This window comes from Amborella trichopoda, chromosome 9 (assembly GCF_054954075.1).
Source record: "Amborella trichopoda isolate Santa Cruz 75 chromosome 9, AtrichopodaSantaCruz75HAP2 v2.0, whole genome shotgun sequence".
In the NCBI taxonomy this organism is placed as follows: Eukaryota; Viridiplantae; Streptophyta; class Magnoliopsida; order Amborellales; family Amborellaceae; genus Amborella; species Amborella trichopoda.
The window spans coordinates 13,884,120-13,902,659 of record NC_142344.1 but is presented as its reverse complement, the minus strand read 5'-3'; the positions used below and the strand labels follow the sequence as shown (position 1 = coordinate 13,902,659).

Below are 18,540 nucleotides of genomic sequence, written 5' to 3'. Positions count from 1 at the left end.
TTCCTCAAGGCGGATGCACAGACCAGACTCAAAGCGGCAAAGGCAAGAAGGAAATCTCCTCGCCTTCGAAGTTCGTTACGACCAGGCAGACATGGATGGGCTTCTCCCTCACAACCCCCCCCCCCCCAACACACACACACACACACACACCCACCCACCCACCCACCACCACACACCATAACAACCAAAACAAAAAAACCCATTAAGATACTCACCTGGAATACTGGGTCTTGGAGACCATGACAAACACAAGACCGTTCGACCCTTTTTCCAAAAACATCTACCTTCTCTTCTTGTTGTAATCAAAACAAAGCGACCTGCTCCTACTCTTCATCTAATTCGTCAAGTCTAAGAATCCAAACCATATCAATGAGAAACCCTAGAGGCCCACAGAGCTTCCGGAGGCATCTGGGTGGTCTGGGATCCTTCCCTCCACATTCTCTCCTCTAATAGTGTATAGAAACCACATCCAAGGACTTACTGACAAAACAACTCAATTTGCTTGCAAATTACAATCCTTATGGCATCTCTTGCCTCTATAACAGCCACATGAAAGAAATTACAAAACAATTTCCATACACTCATTACATTCAGGATATTATTCAATTTGGGTTCGTTGTCAAAAACAATACAAGACTACTCAAAGAGATCAAGTACACAATACATAAAACTAGGGCTCTTGAGAATTCAGTACTATGCAAAATTACAAAGAAAAATTATACAGCAATTTCCAACATAAGACTCATCAAATCATGATCTCCATGTTACAAATATATGAATGCTTAACTAATTAAAACAACATGATCATATGAAGACTTCGAGAGCTCTTGGTGCCCAGTTTATGGCCATAGGACTTAGCTATGTGCCATAATGTGACATATGATGGAAAATCTCATAATAAAGGCCAAATTCATGCTATCAAAGTAATGGGAAGCCGAGCATCTATGGATATACACTTTTATAGATGAAATGACTTTCAAAATCAGAGATGAAACTCTTAGTGGACATTCGTGGGAGAAATTTAGGTTTAGCTCACAAGATCAAGCTCAAAATGCATAGGCACACCATGAGGAAAAAATGGACATAATTTCCCCGTGAAAATTCTCCAAATTGCTCCATCAATTATGTAATTTAATTGACTGATTTTGATCTCAAAATCTCAGAAAATTTATGGCAATTAAATTCTATAAAACTCATTAAATATCTCTTGGAAAACTAGCTCAATCAAACACGTATCATACCCTTAATCACAAGGATCAACCTATGATCAAGAACTAATGAAGTATGGAGCTATGAGATGGGGATACCTTGCTGTAAATGGGATTTTACAGCAATAAAAACTCCAAAATCATGGAAAAAGGTCAAGATCTTACTCAATTAGAGTGTATCATGGTTGCTTGATCATCATCTAGCTTCATGGAGCTTGAATTGAGTTTTAATGGAGCTCAATTCTTTCCCTCACTTGGTTTTCTTCACCTCACAAATGATAAATCTAAACTCATAAGATGAGAGAGAAAGTAAGAAACAAGAGACTAGAGCATGCCAATCCTTGGAGTAAGAGAGAGTGGGGCATGGCATTTTAGCAAGAGAAAAATGGGGGTTGTATGTTGAAAGTGGGAGGATGGGGTATTAATAAGCTCAGGTGTATAGATACTTTTAGATAGGTGAATCATGGCCATTCATGTCAGCAATCTATGGCTACAAAGAGAAGTTTGAGCATAGCCTTCCATCCACCATCATGCCATCTTGATGTGCAGTTGCAATTAAAACACCTTTATCCTATATTTATTCCATAATTTACACCAAATTTCCCTTTTATAAAAATGCCCCCCTCCTTTTCAAATAATCAAGTTAGAAATCATGTCTATGGGCATATCTTTAAGGTAATTAGGCACATTTTCCAGCAAAATTTAAATTTAAAACTTTCCCTCCATTTTGTAAGAGCACGTGTAGCCAATCATATGTTGCGATATGTGTGAGTTAATTAAGTGCCTATTTACAATTGTCCTTAGGGTTTCAAATGAAATATCAAACTCTATGCCCCTACTATAAGGGCTCAAACATGTGCACAAAACTCGGTTTTCATACAAAAACATGTGCCTAAATTCCAAAAATAAATCTCATAAAATCTACCAATAATCCATAATAAACACACCCCATAATAAAACAAATGTCAAACTGACAAGTGGGTCCACAGGGGTTGATGTCACCCAACATCGCCTCCACGTGGGTCTAATGTGGAGGCCCCCATGGCCCATGTAGATACCCGTTGGCCATTTGGGTATCCCATGTGGGTCCCCAAGGTCTGCCCAAACAATTTCGAAATCTGCCCAAACAATTTCGAAAAATCCACTTTCATGCTCAGAAAAATCTAAAAAAATCTTCAAAAATTCCCAAAAAATCATTTAAACATTCTTCATCAAAATAAATCATTTAAGCACCATTTAAAAATATTTTCAAGGGAAATTAGAATCCTAGAGAGTTGAATTAGGCATCAGAGCACTCCACTCGACCAGACTCAGAATCCAAAGTCACCTTCTCGGTATGACCCAACAAACTCATGTCCCTCAATGCTAATTAGAAGCTCATGATATAGTTTATAAAGTCAAACCAATGAATAACTCTAAATCCCAAGTACTAGTGGGTCACATGTGCACTTCCAAAGACATGCACTCACAAGGTGCGGAGGTTCCTCTCTTGGCACATGTGCATATCTTTTTAGAGTCGCCCTCCCATCTATGATTGTTTATGCACATACTATAAGAAGGTTCTACTTTAAGTCAGGGATTTAGGCTAATGTCCTCTCTGAATCTCAAGGATTTAGGTTAATGTCCTCTCTTAGCTTTAACCTTACCATACAAGGCTCAAAACACACATAAAGATCGAGCTCATATCATCAATCACTTTAAAACACAATGCCCTGGCCCATAACACATTCATGAGAAACAACAATAATAAATGGCCCTAACTAGAGGCAACCCTTGAACCTCTTGGTGCCTTCCACCCATATAAAGCCTCCTCATGACTCTCACAATGTTTCATGACTCTTGGTCCCAGTATGCCAAGATCCAAGAGTTATGTCACTCTTTTACTCCCATTGAATTCAGACTTTTAAGACCTTTGAAGGACATAACTCAAACATTCTCTACCCAAGTGGCCACCTTTTCAATCATGGTAGCCCTCACCAGAATCTCAAACGAAGTACCCTAGAAATTCTCGACAATCTACGACACAAATCTAGCGTCCCTTAGGACCAAATTTGGGTGAAACTAGATGGGGTTGCATCCATATCCCCTTTTGCATGGTGCATCGATGAAAACTTCAAGGTTACCAGGTGGTCTTATGAGAGCAGCTCCGACTCCAGAGTCACCCAGAGTATGCTTGACTTCTCTAACTTTGTCTGCAAGAACAACCTTTTCGACATCCCCCTCCGAGGTGCCGACTTCACTTGGTCTACCACTCCCTCCCTCTCTAGACTAGACATATACCTCACTAGCCCCAATTGGGATTCCACACCTCAACTCTCCCCAAACCCACCTCCGATCACCAGCCATTGCTCCTTGATGCTCACCCTGCTCCTAGAGGGGCTAAACCCTTTCGCTTCGAATTGGTCTGGCTCAAAGTGCCTAATATTCTATCTCCCATTCATTCTTAGTGGATATCATTCTCGCACCTGGTCCATGGTTGGGCCTGATATCGCCTCGAATGCAAATCCACCCTCTAAAAGATTCTCTAAAAAGTTGGAGCCACCAACCTCTAGGTAATTTCTAAGCCCAGAAATTGGCTCAGCTTCAACTCCGACCTCATCGAAGAAAGTCATCCCTTGACACCTGACGAAAGACACTAAAGATCTCAAGCAAGATCCGTTATCATCTGATCCTCAAAAAGGAAGAGATCTTCTAGTTCCAATATTCTAAGATCAAATGGTTGAAATTCGCAACCTTAACACTGCTTCCTTCCACAAGATTGCCAATTGCCGAAGGAACAAAACCAACATCACCCAAATCAAAGTTGGGGAACAGGTCCTAGACTAACCTCCTCTTGTGGAAGAAGTCATTATTGATTTCTTCAAACAATTCTTCACGACCCCTTTTGGGCCCAAACTAAGGATGGATGTTTATCCTTCTGCCCTATCCCACCCGATCAAGCATCTTGGCTCAAGCTCCCTTTCTCGGCAAAGGAGATTCTTAAGACGATAAAGGATCTCGGCCAAGACTGTGCCCTAGGTCCCGATGGCTACCCAGTGGCCCTTCTCAAAACATTATAGGACTCACAACATCCTCACGTGCTCTCCTTTTCTGAGTAATTCCAACCAAGAGGAGTCATTTATAAGGCCATGAACGGTACTTTCATACGGTTGAAGAACTTAAAGATTTTGACTAATTAGCTTAATTTAAAGTTCTTATAAAATTATTTCCAAGGTTCTTGCCACTCGCCTGAGAGATTGGGTCATCTCCCCGCATTAGGGGGCATTCATTAAGGGCCACTAGCTCCTGACTGAGGCCTTATGGCCCATGAATACATTCATTCCAGACACCTAGCTAAGATTCCAGGTGTGGTCATCAATCAAACTCGACTGGGAGAAATCCTACGACCACATCGATTGGACCATCTTAGACAAAACCTTGTGTATGATGGGTTTTGGAGATTGGTGAAGAGCTTCGATAAAGGAAATGGCTCACCCAAAGGTTTCTTCCCTTCTTCCAGAGGACTCAGATAAGGGGACCCCCTCTCCCCATTCCTTAGCACAATTGTTGTCGAGGTCTTTAGCAAATCCATAGATAGTATGTACCAAAACAGCCCCTGAGAAGAATTCAGAAATGGTAACTGAAGCCCAGTTATATCCCACCTTCAGTATGCCGACGACACCCTCCTTTCTTGCAGAGCGACCACTCAGCAAGTCGACTCTCTTCTCCTTTTCCTCAAATGCTTCGAGTTGGCCACTAGCTTTAAGGTGAACTTGGCCAAATCCAACATGATAGGCGTGTCTAAAGAAACCGAAGCTATCCACTCTCTTGCTTGCCAATTGGGGGTGCAAAGTCGACAATTTGCCTTCCACCTACTTAGGCATGCCTTTGTGTATTGGCAAGCCCAAAAAGCAGCAATGAAGCCACACTATTGACAAATTTCACCGAAAGCGTACTGAATGGAACGCTAGATTCCTTTCCTTGGCAAGTAGAATCACACTCATAAAGGCGACCTCCAATGCCCCCATTTTCTAGATGTCTCTTTTCCACATGCCCTCATCGGTAGTGACGCATCTAGAGCAGCTGATGAGAAACTTCCTTTGCTCGGGCAAGGGGGGCAACAAGAAGTATCATCTCATCTCCTGGGAAAGAGTTTGCTGGCCAAGCCACCTCGTCGGTTTAGGTATCTGGATCCTCAAAATGAACAACCTGGCACTCCTAGGCAAGTAGTGGTGGCACCTACTCACCAAAGAAAACCATCTTTGGTTGAGGTCCTTCCCCACAAGTATCATTTCCATTCCCCTAGCTCGCTTCACAAATGTCAAGCTAGCAGCTGGTCCTCTAGAGATTGGAGATGTTTACTTTGTTGTTTCAACCTCTACAAAGGAAACATCACTTCCACCTTCAGGAGAGTGACCATCGTCAAAGGCTTTTCCTAATTAATTGGGCCGGCTAAAATTTTGGCATGACCTCAAAAGAGTAATAGGGTAAACTTTTGGCATGACCTCTGGGTAGGGAATAACCCCTTGAAGGAGTTCTTCCCCAACCTGTTTCTCCTTGCTCAGAATAGCGAGGCCACTGTGGCAGATCACTTCGATTCACAGGGAACCTCCCGACCTTGGAATCCCAACTTTCAAAGGCCTCTCGCTGACCACGAATTAGATGATTTCCTGGCCCTATCTACCGTCTCCTCCATTCTGTCTTCCTTCCCCCAATGGCGAGGATCAGATCATATGGTCCCCCACCAGCTCAAGTATATTCTCAATTTCCTCCTCCTATCATAAACTCCAAATGCCACCAACCTTCCCAGGCCCATCATTGCTGCTAAGGTCTAGTTCCCCTTCATCCCCCCAAAAATCCAGGTCTTCACATGGATAGTCCTTTTTGAAAGAGTTTGGCCGTGGACCAACTTCAGAAAAGGGGACCGCCGATTCCCAACCGATGCACCATGTGCACAACGAGGCTGAAAACAATGCCCATCTCTTCATCCACTGCAACTGGCCAGGACCCTGTGGGGAGACATACTTCAATTGTTCAGCTGGAGTAGGTGGCTCCGAGGTCAGTCCCACACCTACAACTGTCTTCACCCTTTCCCCTGGTTGAAGTCGGCCATCCTACTCTGGTGGGCCTCTATGGTCGCCAAGTTGTGGGTTATCTGAATGGAGAGAAAGAACATGACCTTCCAAGGTGAGAAAACAACTGCTGAAGCCCTAAAAGTCCGGATAAGAACGATGGTCGTCATTTGGGCCAGAAATCATGACTACTTCAGGCATTTGGCTGACACCAATTTTGACCAAAATTGGCAGGCTCTGCTATTCTTAAGGCCCACCCACATCCCCCGTGCCTCCCTTTGGAAACCACCTGAATCTGGCCAATCCAAGTTGAATTTTAACAGTTGTTCCATCGGCAACCCATGGCCAGCAAGTATAGGGGGCATCATAAGAGAAACCCACAGCTCTATGCTTTTCTCTTTCTCTAAATCTATCAGCCATGCTGACTCCACCACTGCGGAGGCTCTTGTGCTCCTTGAAAGGTCGTAGGAACTTCAATCCTAATTGGAGTACAGTTTTTGATATCGAGCGCAACTCTAAAAACTTTAATGCATGGTCTTCACGTTCCTCCACTACATTTTTCACAAAATCTTCCATATGTGCAGGGCTATGCATGTCTCCTGAAGACAGACTTGGAGTGAGGCAAATTTGATAGCCAACACCCTCGCTAAAGTAGGAGCAACTCAAGACGACTCTCATGGAACCTTTTGGCACCTTTTTGAGCTTTTGGTTCCTCATTTTTTTGTATCATTTATCTACAATCCAGTTAGTTTGTTGGACGTATAGCATTTTTTGAGATATCAGCCATCTGCGTTGTTTTGTATAGAGCACCTAGGCTTGTGGGCTGCCTATCTTTTGTACTCTATATACTCTCTCCTAATACAAACATTAACAGTTTTAAAAAAAACAACAATTTATTGTATATTACTGCATGAGTTATTTGAGATCCATTAGAGTGAAAAAATCATGATCAAACTTTGTGTTTTACTCTCATGGAATCTTTCTTGGATTATTTTTCTAATCATGTTATTGAATTTCTCATAAAAGCTTCATGACTAATAACTGCTGAATAGGGAGTCAGAACAGGCCATATTTGGGCCAATTTTCTTGTACTTTTGGTCCAAGGGAACCGAAACCATGGCCTGCAAGTCCCCCTGGAATGCATCCTGAGAAGCCAAAAATTTGATAGGACTAACTACATTATTTCAAAAAAGAAGCGTCCTATGGGCTACGAGGAAAAGGTGGCCTTAGTCCTTGTTCACCTCCACCACTGCAAAGATCCGATGCATCTTAGCCTACAAGGGATGCATATACATTGCAGCTCACAAGGGAGCAAAGAAATGCAAGCGCAAGGCATCTCATGTTGGCTACAGTGCAAACCTCCTATGCTCTGGAGTTCGACGCTATTTCCTTGCCAAAGACATTTAGGAGAGGCTTGAGGAGTTTGCTACTCTATCCCTTACGAAGAAAGACCCTAGCGATAAAGAGATTCATGGATTTCAAGATGAAGACACACCCATATCCACCCATGGGTACAATTCCGAGCCTTTGCTGGTGGATTGAGGAGGCCGGTGTACATCTCGAGGCTCCAGTCATTTGCCACTTGATCAACTTCCTACCTTCCTTGGAGCTCCTCTATTACAGCTAGAGACTCATCCATCAACCTTGAAGATTTCATAGTCCCCCTAAAGGCCAAAGAGGAGAGGAGGCATGCCAAGCATCACAATACTCAAAAACATAGTGTACACGTTGCTCACTCAAAGCCATCTAAGCCTAATAAGAACAAGGGTGTCACACCCCAAGTTTTATAACACTAAAATTCCAGAGATGTGACAGTTTATTCATAAAGAACCAAACAAATTCAAAATTTTTACTATATATTGCTCCAAAACAATTATTTCATTCAAAAGCTTTTTGTACAAAGTCTATTTCGCAGTTTGTAATAATAACCTGAGGTCCATATATATATACAACTTTGATAGACAACAGTTACATAAGATAATGTATTCATAACTTCAAACTCCTCCTGCTGCGATTTTTCTAAAAAACATTTACCATAGTTTGATGAGTTTGGCTACTCAGTAAGTGACCATCAATAACCTTAAAATAAATAATCATAAATAACAAATGTAGATATTTTCTAAAAGAACGCATATAAGCAGGATTTTGACATATTGATTTCATATATTCTAATACATGCTATTAGATAGATTCATTTCTGATCTTACACCTGTCCTGTATTCCTTATTAGACAAAGCAAATAAGCATGCCATAAACCATATGCACACAATTCATATTAAGATCAACATTAAGTATCAGATATAATCAAATAAGCATTCACAGCCACAGAAATCCTATAGTAAGTATTCACAACAACATAAGTCCTGCAATAAGCATTCACAACAACAGAAGTCCTGCAATCAAGCATTCACAACAACAGAAGGCATTCACAACAACAGAAGTCCTACGATCAAGCATTCACAACAACAGAAGTCCTGCAGTAAGTATTCACAACATCAGAAGTCCTGTAGTAAGCATTCACAACAGCATTAGCAGGTATTAACCAACTCACTCCCTAATTCACCTACTCCTGAAGTAGAAGCCCTATTCATCAGGCCAAGCCAATCCCATTGCTTAGGATTTCTACCATCTCTCAGGAGGGAAGACAATGACAAGTGGAGGGCCCACTTTGTAATGTCTTCACACATACAGTCCCTAACGCGCTTTGGGGCTTTTGATAGGCAGGAGCCTTGCGAGACACGACCATCTCATGTGCCATTCTGGCGAGAGAACATTACACTACCATAGGAGGAGCCAAAGTGTAGTACCCACATATATCCCTCCCAAATTCACATCACCTCCTAGCTCCCTTCCTATCATCGGGAGCCAGGGAAGTTCTCAACTTCCAACACCATATCACATCATATCATAACAGGGGTTCCATGCGCCCATATCTTATCAAAAGCATGTTACCATGCTCACGTATCTCATCACACATCTCATCAGAAGCATGTTGCCATGCACACATATCTCATCAGAAGCATGTTGCCATGCACACATATCTTATCACACATATCTCATCAGAAGCATGTTGCCATGCACACATATCTTATCACACATATCTCATCAGAAGCATGTCTCATATGTAATCACAAGAACATAACCATGTCTATGCTACACATATAGTAACGAGTGGCATCACTATGTCATATTATTATGCATATAAATTAAAGGACATAATTATGTCAATTGCAAGCTATATATCAATGTAATAGATGTCAAGAAACATTAACACTTGCACATAACAATTGCGCATAACAGTTGCCAATAGCCATATCTAACATTTATGCAGGAATGCATACAGAAGTACGTAAAACTTATGGTACCAGAAATATTACAATTCAATGCAGAAATATCTCTGGGAATATTATAGCAGTATCAGGAAAAATGAAGCCACTTACAATAACTAATATTTATGATGGAAATCTTACAATTAAATACCTAAATATCCCTGGCAGTAATATTAGTTTTCCAAATATTGAAAACGTGAAGTCGCTTACATATAGAGCTTGTGGCCTCTAAAGTTCATAACAGTGAACGGAAATGTTGCAATATTATTGAAGCGATAATATCATTTTTCAGATGATTATTTTGCAGGAAAATGAGGTCGCTTACATACAAGACTTACAATGTCTAAAATTCATAAGAATAAACAAAACAATCAATTCCATGTCTAATAGTTTATAGCATCTAAAATTCCTAATAATAGATTGACATAATAATTTTAACGGGACAATGAGATCACTTACTTATATGTCACTTTTGAGGAGATAGAGAAGTAAAACTACTCGTTTGATTTTAAGTTGGTCGCAGACTTTTTATCATCTCGACTCATTGAGGTCGGGAAGCATCTTGTCCATTATCCAATACTGGTGGATGTTGTTCTCTGTTACTGAAGGAAATAATACCATCATGTGCAGGTCTTGATTTCTCAGCATGGGACGTCTCATTATTACCAACATGGACCACAAGACAAGTTGTGCATAATGCAAACGATAATGCCCTCTTTGACTACTATAATGAATTTCAGACATTAACCACAAGAGAGACTCAATTTCAATAACTGGCAATTCCTCATACACTCTTCCCTCAAGTTCAAGACCCCACAACCAATAAAAACAGAGCCCACAACCAACAAAATAGAAATCAAATACAAGACCCCATGGCCAACAGATCTCAATAATACAACACCCAAACTCAGTCTCGTGCACATATATCCCAGAACCAGAAAAAGCAGACTCACCTATACGACCTACTCACTTCTAATCTCATGCATGAATATTTTGACCCCAAGCACTAAACCACCACAAAAACCCAAACCGTCAGCTTAAGAACCTTAAACCCTAAACCCCCATTCCTGGCATCGAGGCTCATGATTGACGCCCCATACCCAGTAACCATATTGGGCTCAATGGGGTCTGTCTTGGGCCTTCGGGACCCATTAAGGGGCCTTGATGAGATAGGCCCACTAGTAATTAGACTCGTAGGTTGCAGAGATAGAGATCCATAGTGTTGTCAAGAGGAGGACAAAGGGCTGAGGACTTGCGAAGTGGGCTTGAACTCGAATTAGGGTTTCGAATTTCCTCTGGTGACTATTAAACGCTGACATCAAGGGGACTACGTGTTGATGGTCTTAGAGAGAGTGAGGGGATTAACAAAGGCTTCGTGTTGTTGGCAAGAGAGAGAGAGAGAGAGAGAGAGGTGCATGAGGAGAGAGGTGCCACCCAAGATGACAGTTATTGTAACATTTTGTGGAGGCACGTCATACTTACCATGCACCACATGCATGCCTGCAAGAAAATGTTTTGGAAGGTTTACATTCAATTATGATAAATCATTAATAATAAACTTTTACAAGAGTTGATGGGCCAAAGGTTCTTAGTAACAAAATGGACCAGCACCATTTGAGAAAAGAGTTTATTTGAACAATCATGGATGGAGGAGCAGGTGTCAAACAAATATTTCAAGAAAGTCTAGGTTCATGTTCGAATGGAGGGGTAAATTTGTGTAGGAGAAAAGATAGTCGTTATGGTCTATTTCGACACCATGAGCTATCGCTCTAAATATATATGTATTTTATTTTTTTTATTTATTTATCTATTAATTTATTTTTATTGTATTTATTTCTATTAACATTATTTTTCAGTTTCAAAAATTTTGGGTCGTCACAAAGGGTAAGGGTAAGGGAAAGAAAGGGCAAATAATAATAACCAAAACACAGAGGGGCAAACTAAGGGCACAAATAAGAAAAAGAATTTCCATATGGGACCTAACAAAGGATATGGTAAAAGGGTCTAAAAAATGTGAAGTGCTCCAATTGTAACAAGATGGGCCCAATAGCTAGATTTTGTGGGTAAAAGCCTATAAGACCGATGGGGCTAATGGGAATTCAAATGGGGAATCCAGTGAAGAAAAAAAAGCATGCAGGTATGGTGTACAAACCGCTCATGGTTGGTCCAAGAGGACTGCATGGTGTTTTGATTTGGGATCTGTGGCTCACATCACTCACACTTAGAGGGATATCGTTCTCTTAGTGAGATTAAGATCAGATAGAAATATGTCTCTATGGTGGCTAACCAAAGGACCGAAGCCCTTGGTATCGGAAACTACGTGCTTGACATGGACAATGGGCAGTCCATGAACTCAAAGCAAACCCTCTATGCTCCTCAAATGAGGAAAAGCTTGATTTCAGTCCCCAAATTGGCCTTAGCTGGATGCTCTACCACTTTTATTATTGAAATTAAGGATAGGGTTGAGGAAAAGCTTGATTTCAGTCCCCAAATAAGCCTTAGCTGGATGCTCTACGACTTTTGTCGGCAATATTATTGAAATTAAGGATAGGGTGGACGGCCAAACCATTATGACCGAAAAACTTATAAATGAGCTCTACATCATCCAAGGAGTAAAGATCCCAGTTGCTTGTACCTTGTAATTAAAAAGGATATCTTACGCTATGGCACTTGAGGCACAGTATCCTTAATAGGAGTCCCACTAGAGCGGCCTCATCTACCCCTCACCAAATGTTCACGTGCCATGTTCCTAAACTTAGTCACTTGAAAATATGGGGTTGTAGTGCTCATGTTTTGATCCCATCTCAAAATAGAACCAGGTCAGATCCTAAAACAATCAAGCGTGCCTTCATAGGTTATTGTCCACATGGTCAAGGTTTTTTATTCTTCAATACAAACAAATATTCCGAGAAGAACTACGAGGATAAAAGAAGATCAACACAATTGATGAAGATCTTAACTATGAGCCTTCTACACATGAGGAAGCAGTAAAGAGTCCCAAAAATAAACACTGCTTAGAAGCCACTATTGAAGAGATAAGCCCTAATAGAAATGATCAAATTTGTTTAGAAATTCAAGACCAAAATGTATGGAAATGGCATAAATCTGCTGCTGTTTTTCAGCAACAGAAAACATCTTAGAAAATCAAGAATGATGATGATTCAAATCTGATGCAGATCAAGAATTAGTTGGTTGAAATTTTTACTTTTATTTTTTTAATTTTATTTATAGAGATGTGGGTAGACATTTCATTGTTTTTAGAGTTAATTGTTAGAAATAGGATTAGTTTGTGTTCTTTGGATTAGTTTGATGGGTATGTTTTTTATGAGTCATGTTTTAGTTGTTTTCGGAAGGCTTACTGATTAGAGGCTTATTTATCTTTTCGAATGAGAGTCTGTCAATTGAAGGAAGCTTATCTCTTATCCTAGGCTAGGGACGTGAGATAAAATCAAATCTTTTGAAAAGGTAGTTATCTTTTAGTTATAGTAAGGAAAGACCCTTTTTTTGAAACGTGAGATGGATAGAAGTTGCATTAGTTGTGAAAATAGGTAAATAGTCTTTTAGTAGTTATTTTTAGGTTTTTGAAAGTAAACCCCATTAAAAGGGAGCACGTCAATTGTAATGAGCGGGTGTTTGTTTTTTTAATGAAATAAAGTTTTAACTTAAAGAGAGGAAGAGCTTCGTCTCTTTGGTTTTTTTTTTTATCATACATGCGGATGTCTCAAATTCCCACGTTTGAACTTTCTTCTTGCGATTTTCTTCTCAATTTTTGTTTCTATCTATAAAATGCCATTTTATTCGTTGGTTATTGGCTACCAATAAATTTTCAGCTACGTCAGATGGTATTAGAGCATCAGTTCTTGTGGGATTGTGGTATTTATTGATAAAACATCATGGCTCGTAGACGTGGTCGATAGCCGGGTACCGAGAATGAGTCGATCTAGCAAGAGCGAGACCTCAATATATAGATATAGAAAATTTAAGAAGGCAAATTGATGAGTTAATCCAACGCTTGCCGCAAAACCTAGCCCCGACACACTGTGATGACGAAAGTGAGTCCGAAGCTGCTTTCGAGAGCTTGTTCTATGCGCACGCTCTGCGTTGGGAGCCTTATGGTGGGGAGAATGATCTACCAAAATTTGATGAAGAACCAGTTGAGGGGGAAGAACAAGTAGGTTTGGATCTTCAATTGGATTCATCAATTGTTAATGTCATGGGTGACCCCATTTTTTATGAAGGTCCTATATTTGATGAAGAACAAGATGAAAGGAAAGAAGTTGGCCTTGAAGCAGCCTGGATATCTAATTTCCTCATCAATGGAGAGATGAAAAAGTAAGGTATTGACTTGAACCCAGAGGAGCTCGAGCCTATGGAGATATTTGAGGAAGAAAAAGATGATAGACTCAAAGGAGAATCAATAGGTAAAGTTGGTTCCTTTATTGACAGTTCCCATATCGAAGATGCCCCCTTGAAAGTTCACATATCGAAGAAGCCCCCTTGGTATATTTTGTGGTTGAGCATAAACATATAATATCGACATATAATGACCCTTTCTTCAAGGGTTTCTCAGTTTCAATGCATAATCATTGTGTCTTGAATAGTGTAGTAATCCACAAGTCCCAGGATCGCATTTACAATATTCAAGTTGAAGAAGGTTGCAAGGCTAACACAGACTTCATCTTAACTCATTTCAAAACTCGAGAGCGAGTTTTCTGACCCCAAAGGAGAATGATGCAGATCAAGAGTTGGTTGATTCAAAATTTTAATTCTATGTTTAGAGATGTGGTTAGACTTTATATTCTTTTTAGAGTTAATTGTTAGAAATAGGATTAGTCTGTGTTTTTTGAGTTAGTTTGATAAGTTGTTTTTTATAAGTTAATTTTTTGTTATGAGTTGTTTTAGGAAGGCTTATTTATCTGTTAGAATGAAAGTCTGTCATTTGAAGGAAGCTTATCTCTTATCCTTGGATAAGGATGTGAGATAAAAGGAAATCTTTAAACAAGGTAGTTATCTTTTAGTTATAGTAAGGAAAGGCCCATTTCTTGGAAAGTGACGAGGATAGGAGTTGCATTAGTTATGGAAAAAGTAAATAGTCTTTTAATAGTTATCTGTAGGTTTTTGAAAGCGAACTCCTTTAAAAGGGAGCATGTCAATTGTAAAGAGGTGGTTTTGGGTTTTTTAATGAAATAAAGTTCTAATTTTGAGAGAGGAAGAGCCTCATCTCTTTGTTTTTTCTTTTGATGGTACATGAGGAGGTCTCGGATCCCCACGTTTGTGCTTTCTTCTTGAAATTTTCTTCTCAATTTTTGTTTCAATCTCTTAAACGCCACTGTTTATGCCGGTTGTTGGCTGCCGATAAATTTTCAGCGGTGTCCGGAGACTGTGTGATTTTTCAAAATTGAGAACAAAGAAAAGCTCAGGCTTTTGCAGCTGTAGCTTGGGTTTTGGAGAAGAAACAAGCATAAGCATGTTTCTTGCCGATTACTGTTTTCTCAAATTTTCCTGCATCAATTTGGTGTCATCTTACTTTCTTTGGGTGAAGAACAAATTGTTGGAAATAGGATTAGTATGTGTTCTTTGGGCTAGTTGACAAGCCTGTTTTTTATGATTCTATTTTTTGTTATGAGTTGTTTTAGGAAGGCTTGTTGATAAGAGGCTTATTTATTTTTTAGTATGAGAGTCCGTCAATTCAAGGAAACTTATATCTTATCCTTAGCTAGGGACATGAGATAATAGGAAATCTTTTGAAAAGGCATCGGATCCCCAAGTTTGTGCTTTCTTCTTGCGATTTTCTTCTTAGTTTTTGTTTCTATCTCTAAAACACCATTGTATTTGCCAGTTGTTAGCTGCCTGGAAATTTTCAGCTGTGTCAGACTCATTTACATTCAAACAACTCCCATAATGCAACTAGTAAATTAAATCGATGATTACCAAAATAAACGTGCAATTTGTCTTTGGATATCATTAACATTCAGGTAATGAAACAAATTAGAAAGCGTTTATAAGGAAAATATTGTATACTTTCTCTTGCAAATCAGGTTATAACTATGTTTAAAAATGAATCCCTACCTGTAGCATGCAAACCAAAAGAGGACCGTCCTCTAGGAAGACGTCTGCTTATCCCCATATCAGAGACTTTAGCATGAAAGGTATCATCTTCATTGCATATCAAAACATTTTGAGGCTTCAGATCACGATGTACAATACCGAGTCGATGCAAATGTGCAACCCCAAATACTATTTCCCTACATAAAACAGTTCAAATGAAAGAGTCATTAACATCAAAAACTTTTTGGATGACAGAAACAACAAAGTAAAAAGATGTGGAAATGAGGGATTTAAGTCCATACAATAAAAAAAAATTCTTGTTTTCTTTATTAATGAATATAAGTTCTACTGACAAGTGCCACAAAATACTGTTGTAAACGAAAATTAAAACCCTAAATACAACCTAAGACCTTTCCTTTTACTGCCAAAATGAATAAATACAAGCCAAGAATAAAAAACAATCTTTCATTAACAATTTAGGATGAAGGGATGGATGCTTTAAGATTATCCCTATTGAAATTTAAAATGGGGGGCCTCTAGGTTGAGGTGGACAATTGTAAAGGCATGTGGCAAATGTACAACTCAGACTGAAAGTTGTTAGCAATGGGAAGCTCTCAAGGGGGTAATCACCATGTGTCGGAGAATTTTGTTGCATGGGTTGAGGGATGGGCAGTTGGGGTTGGTGGGAGAAGCTAGGGTCTGTGGTAGCATTCGGATGCTGACTATCAAGGATCAAAGGTGGATCTTTGTTTCCCTAGATTTACTAACCCATGAATACTTTGGGCCTTGATGATCTCGGTCATTGCAATGTGGCAATCTACAGCGTAAGGCGACCTCCTATTATGTCTATCATCCATCTTGTGCATCCTAGTCACCTCATCAATGGTCCACCTTGTGCAAGGTGGGTTACTCACTACAGCATTCTCTTGAACAATGCATATATAGTAGGTATGGCCACCAATTGTGACCCATAGCTTGTTTGGAATTGAGATTGGATACAGTGTTTCTACTAGAATCTAGATTGCTCCCAAGGGAAGATAGTCTATAGATCTCCAGAGGATTGATATGAAGCTCCCACACTTGTCACCAATTTGCTTGAAAATCGGCGACATGCAGAGGAATGTTCGAAGCAATGATCCATGACCCTTTTTTTTAAAAATTACTTCGATCTTTGTAGAATAGGGGCACAAGGTCAACAATGCTCGTATGAAGAGGGGGCTTTTAGAAGCCACAGCTGCCTTTACAAAGGTCCCCTCCATAAGTTTTTAGCATCCTAGGTTTGACTCATGCGCGAACTCTTTGCTCCACCTCTCAATGCCCATGATGTCATCCCATTGTGAGTGGAAAACAACCAGTAGCAAGCACTGTAGAGTTGTTGGCCTCTCTGTGATTAAATCTCCATCGAGTACCCACTGGTTAGGGTTGTGGGCGCTAGGTGGATTACTTTGAGGAATGGGCAAAGGTTGGAGGATTTGATTGGGGTATGTATAATGTGGGTTTCCGGGGGAGAAGTTATAGCAGGAGGTTGGATGTTAAGTGTTTATCTGATCCAATTTACATAGTACTGGTATAGAAAGGGAAGGGGTGGTATAGGCTGGTTTACCTTGATTGGGTTGTGTGGTTGGCTAGCACATGGGTTAATTAGGTAGTTATTTTGGGGGTATAGATCGATGATTGATTCAATAGGGGTATTATATCTTCCTTGCAATAAATGCAATGGGATTGGTTAAATGCTTGGCCCCAGGAGGCAATGATTTTGTAATAGATATAGATATATTACAAAAAGGATCCTTAAGGCATTCCACAAGAGACGGGTGCTCTATTAAAAAATTGGGTTATGAAAGGAAGAAGACGAAAAAGAAGTAGGATATTACAAAAATTGTATGACAAGATAGGGTTCGAGAGAGGAAGAAGAAGAGAGGGAAGAAAGAGAAAAGGGTGATGAGAGGTGGTAAGATGGTTAAGAGAGAGATAAAAAAGAGATGACAGAGTAGAGAGGGAAGAGAAGAAGAAAGAAATGAGAGGTGATAAAAGGAAGAAAGAGAGAAAAAGAGTGAGTGAAGAAGAGTTGAGGGGTGATGAGAGGAAGAAATGGGAGATATGTTTTAGGATGCTGCTTCTATTGTTGGCATTGGTGACATATGTTTTAGGTCGTTGCTTGCAATTGGTGTTGCTGCTCCTTTAGCAAGATGATCAGCAACTGTGTTGGCCTCCATGAGAATATGGTTGAAGGTCATCCAAGTTCCCCTACAAAGTGCAACAATGTGGTCATAATAATGGGCTAATCTCCATGGGGGTCAGGTGTGTCCATTTTCCCATCATATTACATTCCTATAGTCCTTCCACTATGAGGGTTTGATATTCTTCGATGAAATTAATTGTTCTCTTCCGGTCTATAGGGTTTGTGTGGCCATTTAAAGGCCTTACGAGAGCATGTAACCAATTTTACTATAGTGGAACAATGATCTCCAATGGGAGCATATTCCAGAGGGACCGAGGTTGGCAATATTGATGCCGAGACTCAAACTAGGCTTGACGAGCTAGGCCACTTAAGTATTAAAACCTTAAGATCCCTGGGCATAGAGCACAACTGAGAAGGGCTACCAAGGTTACCCCTTGATGAGGTCGGAGATGCTCAGGGTAGTTTGCCAAGGGACTGTGTGACCCTTGTGTGTGATTGGTAAGCCTGAAGGGACAAGGGCCAAAACCTCATTATAAACCATCACACAGCATATACACGTGATAGCCGTAAAGGGAAGCAAAGCACCATTGAGGGTGTTGCATGTACATGTGCGAGAGATTACCCCATGCACCAATTGCAATATGTGTGCACAGCTCAGTGTGACCTAGGTTTGTCCCTAAGGGGAACCTGTAATCCATAGACTAGGATTATGTCTCATCACC

The 18,540-nt window shown here is 40.2% G+C and overlaps 1 protein-coding gene across 1 annotated transcript in view; it reads right to left on the bottom strand.

The window, feature by feature from the left end:
- The window catches only part of LOC18424407 (serine/threonine-protein kinase/endoribonuclease IRE1a), a 29,732-nt gene that overhangs the window by 5,264 nt on the left and 5,928 nt on the right, over positions 1–18,540 (bottom strand). Inside the window, exon 2 of the mRNA XM_011630692.3 lies at positions 15,658–15,833. Coding sequence (XP_011628994.2) covers positions 15,658–15,833 — 176 coding nt within the window. The remainder of the gene's footprint in view (positions 1–15,657; positions 15,834–18,540) is intronic.